The 14,119-nt window shown below is 34.4% G+C and overlaps 1 protein-coding gene across 8 annotated transcripts in view; it reads right to left on the bottom strand.

Annotated features, from left to right (window-relative positions):
* Positions 1 to 14,119, bottom strand: part of SCAPER (S-phase cyclin A associated protein in the ER) — a 487,034-nt gene that overhangs the window by 289,818 nt on the left and 183,097 nt on the right. For all 8 annotated transcript variants that reach the window (XM_082386958.1, XM_082386962.1, XM_082386961.1 and 5 more), the window contains 4 exons: positions 11,513 to 11,655; positions 5,216 to 5,297; positions 3,243 to 3,395; positions 2,333 to 2,440 (listed from right to left, as the gene is read on the bottom strand). In XM_082386958.1, coding sequence (XP_082243084.1) covers positions 2,333 to 2,440; positions 3,243 to 3,395; positions 5,216 to 5,297; positions 11,513 to 11,655 — 486 coding nt within the window. The remainder of the gene's footprint in view (positions 1 to 2,332; positions 2,441 to 3,242; positions 3,396 to 5,215; positions 5,298 to 11,512; positions 11,656 to 14,119) is intronic.

Below are 14,119 nucleotides of genomic sequence, written 5' to 3'. Positions count from 1 at the left end.
TTAGTAGCTACAAAAGTTAGATAATATTATACATTTTTCTTCCAAAGTACATGAATGAAATACTCTTTCCTTCTCTACTTCTCTCATTGAGATAAAAACACATAAAATTTAGATTCCAGTTTACATAATAGCAGTGCTCCACAAAAATTTAAAATAATTTTTTGTAAACTGAATAATATATTTCGTTTTTTTATTAAGAGAACTTAGTTACAAACAATTTTTATAAGTGGAAGAATTTCCTTTATAATGGGAATAATTAAATTCTAATTAATGAAGCAATTGAGGATTTTTTTTCATAGTGGAACACACATACACCTGACTCTAGCTCTAAACAGTAAACTTAAGTAGAGAATGGGGATAATAACATGAATGATTCAAGTAAAAAAAAAAAAAATTCCATATTACTCTCTCTTAAAATACCCATACAATTTGATTAAAAGGCAAAAAAATTATTTCAGGTAAACTAAATAGATGATTAATTCCATTTTTTATTTCACCTTTATTAATGGTACCTAAAGCCATTCTGTATAACCTTTCAGTTCAACTCGACTAAATGAGTTCTTATTAAATACCATACTATGTGTCAAGCATTATGTCAAACAATGGATATTACAGAAATTAAACATGTAAAGACTTCCAATTTCAGCCACAGTGACTGGCTTAAACTGGACTAATCTTCCAACTCCAAAAGTTGCACAAAATATACAAAACATCTATTTAAAGGCATTAAAGAACAGCCAACACAGCCAGAACTTGAGAGACCATGATCCCTAAAAGGAGGGAAGCACATGAGGCGAGCTCCACATTCACTCTGGATTTTTCCCCAAGGGCTTATGCCAATTTTTGGCATGAGAGAACAGTGCAAGGTGAAAGTGGCAGTCTTACTAAGCTGAGGAGACAGAATTTGGTTTAGAGCTGTCAAAATAGTTGGAACTTGAGGGGCAAAAATCCTTAAAAGGAGGAAATCATAAAGAAGTGAGCCAAATTAACCATGTGCAATTTCCCCTCAAACACTGTTCATATCCAGAAACTTAGGAGAAAACAGCAGCTTTGTTCCTCCTACTTAGGTAAGATTTATTAAGAACCATCCACAGAATTACCCCTGCTTCCTGACAGCATCCATTCCAGAGCAAAGTCCCACGTCCTTGAACACTCCCCCCCACCTCCAGGTCACCTAGCAAAGACCCAAATCCTATAATAAGTCCTTTCTAACACGTTATTGAGAAACTATAACTTCCCATAGTGTGCATTTTCCCTTCTTTTAACAAGTCAATGAACCTAATTTTATTCAATTGTAGATGTGTTCCTGATGGTCTTTGCCTGGAGAGCACTGACAAAAACCTAAGAAAAAGAATGAACTATAGCTTCATATAAACATTAGGGATCAATCTCACAGACTTAAGGATGAGTGAAAGAAGCCAGGTACAAAAAGTACATACTGTATGATATCATTTATATGAAGTTCAAGAACAGGCAAGACTAATTGATTGTGCTAGTAGTCAAGAGACCAGTTACCTTTTGGGAGCACGACTGAGATGGGGCATGAGGGAGCCTTCTGGGGTTCAAGAAATGATTTATGTGCTGATATGAGTGGAACAAATGTAAAAATTCATCAAGCTATATACTTTAAATTTGTGTATTCTACTAATATATGCTCTACTTCAAAAAAAAAAGAAAAAAGAGTTAAACACACATGTGCACCTACACACAAGTACTGCCCTCAAAGAACCACAATAACCTTTCCTAGACATCTTAAAAGATGCTTGACAAACATGAATTTCTCATCTTTGGGTATGTTTAGAAATTTTCTATTAAAAATAGAACCAACAAATTCAGAGATTAGTAATGTCATACATATCTCAATAACAGTCGAATGAAAAACATTTATAAAACTTCTTATACAAATCTAAATTCCATGTAAATAGCAATTATAGGTAGATAAATAATGCATTTCCCAAAATTTCTAAGTATTGTACTGATACAAAATTATCAATTTATATGATTTTTATATTGTTAACTGTTTTCCAAGAAACATAGAACATCATTAAATAAAATTATTAAAAATTTTAAATTATTAATATTTTTAAATTATTAAAATATCAAAATACCATAAATCTTTTTTTGCACTGAAATTATATAAACAGTATTAAATTCTTACTTCTATGTTTCTTTTAATATATATACTAAAATAAGGACATTTGTATACTATATTGTAGTTATTAAATATTAAATATAGTTTTAAATAATCACAGAAATACATATGAACATGGATTTCTTCATAATAGAAAAGAACATAGAAGGTATTCAATAAATGAACAAAATTAAAGCTTACCACTTCCTCATCTGAAAGTTCACGCCCTTGGATGCTGCTATTTTCTCTCACAGCTTGTTGGTGTTTTTTTCCTTTAATGTGGCTAAAAAGATACACCTCTGAAGAGATCTAAAAGCATAAAATCAAAGCAATGTAATGAGCATATAATTATATCTTACTTTAAATATTACACATTCTATCCAGTATACTATATGCAAGTTGCGATCACTCTAGGATTTACATATTAGTCTTACAAATATTTTCTTTAGAATACAATTCTGAGAATCCTCTAGAACAGGGGTGCCCAACCCCGGGTTCGCGGACCGTTACTGGACCTCTTAGGAACTGGGCCGCAGAGCAGGAGGTGAGCGGCGGGCAGGTGAGCGGGCAGGTGAGCGGCCAGTGAGCGAGCGGCTTCATCTGCCGCTCCCTGTCGCTTCCGTTACCACCTGAACCATACCCCCCACCCCCGTCCGTGGAAAAACTGTCTTCCAAGAAATCTGGTCCCTGGTGCCAAAAAGGTTGTGGACCTCTGCTCTAGAAGACACATGGTCAAAAAGGCATGTCATCAAAGCCAACCTTAACAGAGTATCATTTCTTCTAAGTATCAAGGTTCAAGTTTCAGCACTGAAAATGTTCCTTTTCTTTTGTGGTCATAATACCCAAAAATATTGACTTGGGCTATCATAAAGCAGGTATACATCCATTTTAGCAGCAACTGCATGCTTTGGTTCTTTGCACTGCTACTCCTAACTGCTGATACTATTTTTGTACTACTTACTTTGCATAAACATCATGAAAGAAATCCACGGTAGTCAGCAGATGCCTTAGTATGACTTTTAAAAGATTGGGAGAATATATTTCCATAGTTCAATAAACTTTAGTAAATAAATTATAATGTATCATAACGATACTAATACTGACAACCTACCGGGACATTGCAGAGAGAACACTGCTTCTTTCTTTCATAAGGGGTCAATTTGGGGGCATAATCAGTATTTGCATGTCGTCCACTGCTTAACTCAGCAGCTTTTTCTTTTCTTTGTTCAATCTGTTCCATGTGCCTTCTAATGCTTTCATCATGCTGTAAATGAAGTCGAAGTGTGAGAATACAGAAATTTATTCAAGTTATACTGAGAACTTGAAAAAGTAATATTTCCATTAAACTTTCTAAAATAACAAAATGTCTTAATTCAGTATTAACTTGGACACTGAGGACAAGAATCTACATAAAGCCCTTTAATATCTCCTACATGCACAGTAACATTTCCTAAAGTGTACTTCATGGAATTATACTGTGGGTTATTAATAAGTATTGATATTTTGTGGAAGAGGTTCTATGGTCAAATAAGTTTGGAAAATAGTAAGTTAAAGCTACTTACTTACTCCAGCTTGTCACTGTGCATTATGACTCAATAAACCTAGCTTACACTAAGCAACATTTTACACACTTATTTGACCACAACATACTTTTGAGAAGCACTTCCTGGAACACACTATGGGAAATGTTGCCCCACAGGTAAAGACCAAGCTCATCCTAACAGCAGACAAGGCCCATCATGACACAGACCTTTACCCACATCGACTCCAGTGACTTCCCAGAAAACAAAAAATAAACCAACTAAAAAACACTATTTCAGACTTCTGACTTTGTGCTCATACCATTTCATATGGCTGGATGCCATCCCACCCATCTACCTATTCAACTCGTCTTTCTTTCAAGATTCAGCTCACAAATTATCCTCTAAAATTATTTCCCTGACTTCTGAAATCCTTCATGTTAGCTTAGTATCCTCCTCTGTACTTTCATAGCACTCAATAGCACGCTATCCATATGGAAATTATCTGCTTAGCATCTGAATCTCACACTAGATTATGAGTTTCTTGAAACTGAGAACCATGTCTTACTCATCTCTGTATCCCCATGCCTAGCACAAGACTCAATAAATATTTGCTGCATTAAATTTAAATAAATGATAAAGTTCTAGAACTATACAAATAGTAAAATAGGGTCCTCTACTCCCTGGAATTTACTACCCCTGTGAAAACCCAACATGTAAATAATTGTGACACAATGAAAAATATTCATACTGCTAGAAACTACTAATGGTAAAGATTTTCTAGAAAATATAAGCTTATCATAATCTCCCAAGCAACAACTGTGCAATTCAAAAACATTGAAATAATCTTTTAGTTTATTTCTAAATAATTAAAAGTCTATGAATATAAGAAAGCTAGTAGTAATGTCTTCAAGTCATTAACAAATTAATTAGTAAAATCAAGCAATGCTAAAATTCCTTTACATTTTTTCTGTCAATTGCTTTATCTTATTAAAATAATTTCAGTTTTCAGATAGTTGAGTTGGAATTGATCATACCCAAAACCACATGTCTTATTCTCCAAATACTGATATTAGGAATACAAATTAATTCAGTTTTTTTAAAGAAATACGACTGATTCTTTTCTTTTTTTAGTAAATTTATTTATTTTATTGATTTATTTTTGGCTGCATTGGGTCTTTGTTGTTGCACGTGGGCTTTCTTTAGTTGTGGCGAGCGGGGTCTACTCTTTGTTGTGGTGCGTGTGCTTCTCATTGTGGTGGCTTCTCTTGTTGTGGAGCACAGGCTCCAGGTGCACAGGTTTCAGTAGTTGTGGCTCCCGGGCTCTAAAGAGCAGGCTTAGTAGTTGTGGCGCACGGGCTAAGTTGCTCCGCGGCATGTGGGATCTTCCTGCACCAGGGCTTGAACCCATGTCCCCTGCATTGGCAGGCAGATTCTTAACTACTGCGCCACCAGGGAAGCCCTAATTCAGTTTTTATACAATTAATTAAATCGATAAAATTTTAATCTCATGCTACATTAAAACAGCTCTAAAATTTCAAATTAAAATATATAATATTCCTACCTTGAGCTGAATTTTTTTCTGTAGCTCTTCCATAGCTTCTTGTTGAGCAGCTGTGAGTGCTGCCAATCGTTCTTCCCTGTCTCTATAAGAAGATATTTAAAAATTATAAACTCAACTGCTTGGAGTAACAAATTTCATGAGGTTAAAAAAATACAATTAGGACACATAGGCTTATATATTCTAGAGAGTTTTTTAAATTATTTTTTTCTGAATGCCTATTAAGTCTCAGATACATTATTGCTCATTAAACATTTGGGAAGCAACAGACATTATTATTTATAAAAATAGGTTTCTGGACCCAAGAATGGGTTTAAATACTAGCTCTGGGGCTGTCATTTAAATATGGCATATTGAAAATATATATTTAACTCTTTTCCCTTCCAAAAACCTATAAAACAATATGAAAGGAATAGAAAAGGCAAAAATTCACAAAGACAAAGAGAATAGGAGAGGAACCAATCACAAACAAATTATGAGACATACAAAGAAGTATGACCATGTTTAGGAAAAATGCAGTCAAATGAAACTCTCTGAATGAGGCCATATGCTGGATTTATTTTGTATTATAAATACGTTATAAGAATTAAAAGAAAGTATGCCAACCTAAGGAAAAATATCGTGACAATGATTCAACAGACAGAGAATCTCAACAGAGAAAGAGAAATAGTTTTTTAAAAACTTTCCAACGAAAGGAACTAGGAGTCCTTAAACAAATGGCTTTCTAGGGATGGAGCAGGGAAAATATAAGATGAATTTGAAGCATCTTGCAGTGCCAGGAGGTAAGGAAGTACTCAAAAAAACAAAATGATGAAGTATGTCAAAGGCAAGCAGGGGTCAAATGAAAAAGTTCCCAATGTCCAAAGGTGACAATTTGAGCAACAAAATAAATACCATAATACTGGTTTGTAACCCATAGTATAATACAAATATAAATGAGTCCCCGTTGACATAACAAAGGAATTTAATAAATAAATGGGAGAACAAATATCCTGTACAGAAGAACTGCAAATAATTAATGTATGAATTCTTGTCTCAAGGAGGTAGAGAATAACTCCCCATCTCTTCAGCATAGGCTTGCTGGCTTGCTTCCAAGGAGGACAGCATAGGGAAATTTTTAAACTATACAGTGGAGAAATCTGACAAATACTACCTTAGCCAGGTGATCAAGGTTAACAAAATCAGTGATAAGTCAAGGTGATAGTATGAACCTTAGACATTTTAAAAATGGTAATTCACATTCACCCCTGTGGTCTTCCTCCCAAAACCCATAACCTCAGTCTAACCATGAGAAAAACATCAGACAAATCTTAAGTGAGGAGAAGTCTACAAAATACCTGACCACTACTCAGAACTGTCAAGGTCATCAAAACCATGGAAAGTCTGAGAAACTGTTACAACTCAGAAGAACCTGAAGAGAAATGACAATTAAATATCTGAAGAAATAGTGGCCACTTTCCAAATTTTATGAAAAGCATTAATGTACACAGTAGGATAATCATGAAGAGAACCAACCTACTGGTGGAAAACAAAGTCAAAAAGAAAATTTTGAAAACAGGAAAAAAAACCCAACAACTCACCATATACAGAGGAAAAACAATATGATTAATGGCTGACTTTTCATCAGAAACAACAAAAGTAAGAAGATTCAAAGTACTGAAAGAAAAACCAAGAATTCTATATCCATCAAAACTACCATTCAAAAGGAAGGCAAAATAAAAATATTCCCAGATGAGCAAATACCAAGATAATTCAATGAAAGCAAACCTGCCTTACAAGAAATACTGAAGGAAGTCCATCTAGCTAAAAAGAAATAATGCCAAAGGGTAACTTAAATCCACAGAAAGAAATGAAATACACCAGAAATGATAAATATGTGGATAAATATAAAGGAATCTACAAATACATTTCCCCTATTATTCTAATTCCTTTGAAAAATGTGGGACGGCATTAAAAAAACTGTAACACTGTATTGTTGAGTTTATGACATATATAGATGTAATATATATGACAATAACAATACAAGAAAAAAAAGACATAGTGCTATATTGGAACAAAGTTGTTCTATTTTACCAAAATTAAGTTAATTTTAACCTGAAGTAGTTTGTGATAAGTCAAGATGAATACTGTAATAAAGAAAGCAAACACTAAGCAAATAACTAAAATAATACAGTTTTTAAAATCAAGAGAAAAATTTAAATGATGTCCTAAAAAGTACTGGTTGAGGGACTCCCCTGGTGTCACAGTGGTTAAGAATCCGCCTGCCAATGCAGGAGGCACACGTTTGAGCCCTAGGCCAGGAAGATCCCACATGCTGCAGAGCAACTAAGCCTGTGCGCCACAACTACCAAAGGCTGGGCGCCTAGAGCCCGGGCTCCGCAACAAGAGAAGCCACTGCAATGAGAAGGCCATGCACCGCAACGAAGAGTAGCCTCCACTGGCGGCAACTAGAGAAAGCCCGTGCACAGCAACGAAGACCCAACACAGCCAAAAAATAAATAAATAAATAAATTTAAAAATGTACTGGTTTAACAAAAAAGAAGACAGTAAAGGAGAAAAAAAACTTGAGACATACAGAGAACAAATATCAAAATGGCAGACATTACATTCAGTCATATCAATAAATTACATTAAATGAGAATGGACTAAACAATCAAAAGGCAGAAAATTGAAGGCCAGATATAAAAAGGAACCTCAACTATATATGTGACATACTTTAGATACAAAGACACAAAAAAATGTTTCCCTTTAGACAGAAAAAGACATATCATGTAAACAATAAACACGGCAATATTTAAAACAGAAAAAAAATTGACTTTAAGACAAGAAATATTTTTTAAAAACCCAACGAGGGATATTTCATAATGATAAAAGGGTCAATACTTCAAGGAGTATAAATTAAATGCCCTTAACACTAAGGCACCAAAATACATGAAGCAAAAAATTGTCAAAACTGAAAAGAGAAATAGACAATTCAACAATTATTTTTGGAGATTTCAATAACTCTATCTCAAGAATTAATACAACTAGACAGAAAATCAGTAAGTATACAGAAGACTAAACACTATCAACTAACTTTACTTAACTGACATTTAGAGAACACTCCATCCAAAACCGCAGAATACACGTATTTTCCAAGAGCACACAGAACATTCTCTAGGATAGTCTACATTCAAGACCATAAAGTAATAAGTTCAATAAATTTAAAAGGACTGAAATCATACAGAAAACATTCTTCAACCACAAAATATTTAATTAGAAAACAGAAAAACTGGAGACATTCCAAATATTTGGAAACTAAATAACATGCTTCTGAATAACTCAGGAATCAGAAAATCGTAAGAAATATTAGAAAATATCTTGAATGAAAATAAAAATACAATGTATCAAAACTGATGAGATGAAATTAAAGAAGTGCTAAGAAGAAAACTGATAACTTCAAATGCTTATATTAGAAATGCAGAAATACCTAAAATTAATCAACTAAGTTTTGACTTTATAAAAGTAGGAAAAGCAAAGCTAATCAAATCCAAAATAAGCAGAAGGAAAGAAATGATAAATATCAAAGTGGAGATCAATGTAACAGAAAACAGAAACATAATGTAGAAATTCAAAGAAACCATAAGCTGGTTCTTTGGAAAAATCAACAAAATGTACAAACCTTTAGCTAGACTACCAAGAGACAGAGAGACAGAGAGACAGAGACAGAGAGGAAAGACATAAATTAGCAAATAAGGAATGAAAGAGGAACATCACTATAGATCATGTTAAAATTAAAATCCTTACAAGGAGCTATTAACAACTTTATAAAAATACACAACTTAGATGAAAAGGACAAATTCCTAGAAAAACACAAATTACCAAAGCTGACTCAATAAGAAACAGAAAAATCTCAATAGATTGATAACATGTTAAGAAAAATTTATTTGGTAATTTAAAATCTTCCCCAAAAGATAACCCCAAGCCCAGATGGCTTCACTAGTATACTGAACATTTAGCAAGAAAAAATAACAATCCTACACAAAGAGTTTCTGTAAATAGTGGAGGAAAAAACACTTCCCATCACATTCTCTGAGGCTAGGATTGCCATGACATGAAAGCCAGACAAAGACATCACAAGAAAATTACACACCAATATCCCTTATGAATATAACCTTAACAAGAATTCAACAACACATAAAAATGATTTTACACTATGACCAAGTGGGAAATAACCCAGGAATGTAAGGTTGGTTTAATATCCCAAAATTAATTAATGTAATAAAACATATTAATAAAAAATAAAAGCCACACGATCATCTCAATGAATGCCCCCAAAGAAGCATTTATTTAACCAAATTCAAAGTACATGCATGCTAAAAACTCTCAATAAACTACAAATAGAAGAGAACTTCTTCAACCTGATAATGAGGATTTATGAGAAACCTACACCTACATCATACATAATAGCGAAAGACTGAATGTTTCCCCCCTAAGATCAAGAACAAAATAAGGATATACAATGTCACAACTTCTATTAACATTATATTGTAGGATCTAGTCAGTGCAATAAGGCAAGAAAAAGAAATTAAAGACACCTGTATTAGAAAGCAAGAAGTAAAACAATCTCAATTTGCAGAGGACATGAGCTTTTATGTAAAATATCCTAAGGAACAACAACAGCAAAAAAGAAAACACTAATAGGAAAATACTCATCGGAAAGTTGCACAAGATCATAAAAAAATTATAAAATAAAATATATAAAAAATTGATTGTATTTCTATATACTAGCAAAAATACTAACAAAAATGAAATAAAATAACTCCATTCACTATGGCTTCAAAAAGAATACTTAGGAATAAATTTAAGAAAAGAAATGCAAGACCTATTTTCTAAAAACTACAAAATACTGTTGAGAGAAATTAAAGCAGATAGAGACATACCATATTCATGGATCATATACAATATGGTAAAGATGGCAATTCTTCCCACAATGATTTATAGATTCAAGGCAATTACTATAAAAATGCTTGCAAGCTTTCTTTTTTTAGAAACTGGCAAGCCTACCCTAAAAAATTATTTGGAAAGCAATTCTGAAAGAGAACAACAACATTAGAGAACCTACATTAATTGATTTCAAAACTTGCTATAAAGCTACAGTAGTTAAAACAGTTTGGTGCTGGAATAAGAATAGACATGTAGATATCAAAAGAACAGGACAGAGTCCAGAAATAAACCCTTACATCTATGATTAATTGACCGTGAACAGGCAGCAAGGATAGTCTCTTAAAAGCTAGCCTCTTCTACAAATGGTGCTGTGATAAATGGATATTTATATGCAAATAAATAATTTTATATTTTTGATTCATACCATACATAAAAGGTATCTTAAAAGGAATTAGAACCTAAATGTGTGTCAAACTGAAAAACTATAACATTTTGAAGAATATCTTATGACACAGGGTATAAAAGGATTTCACAAACAAGATCAAAAAGTACAAATAAATTTGGCCAATTAAATGCTTTTTCCTGGGTCTTTGAATCTTAAACAAGTGATTTTAAAATGTAGGGATGGCTGAGTGCCATTTAACATAATCAGGGCGGCAACAAGTTGACTAGACTGTTTCCATCAAAAGACCACCGCTGTGGCTCCTGGGACCTAGTCTCTGACACTTGACCATGTCCCAGCCTGGTCATCTAACCACCTATCACTTTCGCTCCCAATATTTTACTTAAAATTTGCTTTGCTTAAGTTAGCCAGAATCAAATTCTATTTCTTACAACTGAAAATATCTTGAAAGATCAAGTTTCCCATCCAACAGAAATGTTCAAAAGGTATCCAGGGCTTCCCTGGTGGCGCAGTGGTTGAGAATCTGCCTGCCAATGCGGAGGACACGGGTTCGAGCCCTGGTCTGGGATGATCCCACATGCCGCGGAGCAACTAGGCCTGTGAGCCACAACTACTGAGCCTGCGTGTCTGGAGCCTGTACTCCGCAACAAGAGAGGCTGCGATAGTGAGAGGCCCGTGCACCGCGATGAAGAGTGGTCCCCACTTGCCGCAACTAGAGAAAGCCCTCGCACAGAAACGAAGACCCAACACAGCCAAAAATAAATAAATAAAAATTAAAAAAAAAAAAAAAAAGGTTTCCATTTTGAGTAGGATGTCTTAATTCCTGGAAATCAAAATTCAGTATAACATTTCTGTATACGTAACACTTTCTAAAAATTCTACATGACAGCAAATAGCTTTAAGACTTGATTTGAATATGCACTAACTGCAAATGTTCATCAGGATCAAAATCAAGACAGCAAATGAAGTACCTAGCTCTTTCCCGGGCAGCATCTTCACGGGCCTTTTCCTTTTCTTGCCTCTGTTGCTCAATTCGGGCTTCTTGTTCTTTCCTCTTCATTAACAATTCTTCTACACGGGCCTGCCGTTCTGCTTCTAGAGCTCTCTTACGTTCCTAACGTCAGAAATATTTTAAAAGATGTTAGAATTATGTGTAAGATGAAAATGATTAAAGGTGACATAGCTTTGACATATACTTATATATTCAAGCCAAATAGATCCCTGGCTTGTCATCAGGTACGCATCTCAGAATTTAAATAAAATCAAATACCAATACTATCTGGTTTTCATATGTCATTTACCAGTGCTACAAATAATTAGAAGAATAAATGCTGGGCTTCCCTGGTGGCGCAGTGGTTAAGAATCCTCCTGCCAATGCAGGGGACATGGGTTCGAGCCCTGGTCCGGGAAGATCCCACATGCTGCAGAGCAACTAAGCCCGTGCACCACAACTACTGAGCCTGCGCTCTAGAGCCCGTGAGCCACAACTACTGAGCCAGCGTGCTGCAACTATTGACGCCCACACACCTAGAGCCCATGGTCCGCAACAAGAGAAGCCACCGTAATGAGAAGCCTGCGCACCACAACGAAGAGTAGCCCCTACTCACCACAACTAGAGAAAGCCCGCACGCAGCAACGAAGACCCAACACAGCCAAAAATAAATAAAATAAAATAAAATAAATTTATAAAAAAAGAATAAATGTTATTTTAAGCAGATACTATCTTATTAGAACCTGATACATATTTTATGGTTAATCACTTCTAAAGCCTTGTGTTTGGAAATGGTTATAGAAATGACAGAACATGATGAAGAAAGCATAATTAACAGATTTTATTTCTGAACTAAACTTTCATATAGGAATTAAGTGAAGAAAAGCTTGTGGCAGGGAGAAAGAGGCATTATAATATAGCATAGTGGGTAAGAGAGTGAACACTGTATTAGATTCCCTGATTTTGTTTACTGATTACATTATTTACCAGCTGGGTGACCTTGGTCTAGTTATATTATATATGTGACTTAGTTTTCTGGAAGACAAATAACAGTAGTGCTTATTTCTTAGGATATTGTGAAGAACACATGAGACAATACATGAAAAGCACTTACATAGGGGTTGGCATATACTAAATTCTCAATAATTATCATCATCATCATTAATGCAGAAGATACTTCATTAAAATACTGTGATATACTTCCTGTGTATTTTTGCCTACTAGGAGTACTTAGCTAATTTTCACCATATTACTAGATGTATTGATATATTTCTTTCAATTCATCCCCATCCCCCAGGGAGCTCACACAACATCTCCCTGGTCCCTACTCTTTATGATAAATGGAACACACTACACTGATCTAGGCTCTAGTAACCACTACTTACATAGCCTTGGGCAAGTCATTTGACCTTAAAGAGACCCAGTTTGCTGTGAGATCTAAATTATTAACATAGGTAAGTACTTAGCAAAGTGTTTGGTACATAGTAAAGTGTTCGGCAAATGACAGCAGAAAAGAAATGCTAAAGCAGTTTCTGTTTAGAGAACACTGGGGAGAGACGCTAATATTTCTAATAGTTAACTAAGTTACTAAGAAGCTCACAATGGTAACTTTATATCTACAACAAGCTGTATCTACCCAGGGGAAGAAAACCTTTTTAAAGTAGTAACACAAAAGTGTCCCTATTTCTTTTCTTTCTTTTCTTTTTTGGTGGGGGACCTGAGAACTAGAGGGAATGCACTGAATTCAGGAGAGCATATCTGACAGATCATAGACTGTTGGAGGCGGGCAATTATATTTTAAATATAGTCTTTACTTTCTAACATACTATTCACAAACTGGTTATAGCTATTTCTCATTACTAAACATAATACGTAGAAACTTTTTTAGTTATATACTCTCTGAAAAACTCAAGAGTAAAAACAATCAAACCTGGTACAGAAAATTTTCTCCAATAAAAAACATGAACAGGGACTTCCCTGGTGGTCCACTGGCTAAGACTCCACACTCCCAATTCATGGGGCCCGGGGTTCAATCCCTGGCCGGGGAACTATTCCCTCATGCATGACTCAACTAAGAGTTTACATGCTGCAACTATGAGTCCACATGCCACAGCTAAGAACTCCACGTGCAGAAACTAAAGATCCCACATGCCGCAACGAAGATCCCATGTGCCACAACTAAGACCTAGTGCAGCCTAAATAAATAAATAAATAAATATTTAAAAACAAAAAACACGAACAAAAGAGTTTTCCCTTAAACTCAAATTTATTTTTTAAAAATCTGCATTATGTCTGAAAACACAACTTTCACACTAAAATGCAAAAGGTTAAAGCATTAAATATAAAGAATTAAACCAGAACTTTTCATTTCGTATTTTATAAAACCAAAATCTTGAGGGATATACTTTTAAAAATTATAAGTTGGTCTTATAAATGAAATTTATTAATATTATATACAAACAATTACTTTATGTGTATGTGCAATGCAGCTAAGTTGTATGCATAAATATGATGTCAACTTGCTGATTGTTTTTATGGATATAAGAAATACTCCAACATTGTACTAATAGAAATAACTGGACTTCAA

The sequence above is a fragment of the Balaenoptera borealis genome, assembly GCF_965194805.1.
Source record: "Balaenoptera borealis genome assembly, chromosome: 3".
NCBI lineage: Eukaryota > Metazoa > Chordata > Mammalia > Artiodactyla > Balaenopteridae > Balaenoptera > Balaenoptera borealis.
Note: the sequence above shows the minus strand (reverse complement) of the source record. Positions and strands in the feature narration are given on the sequence as shown.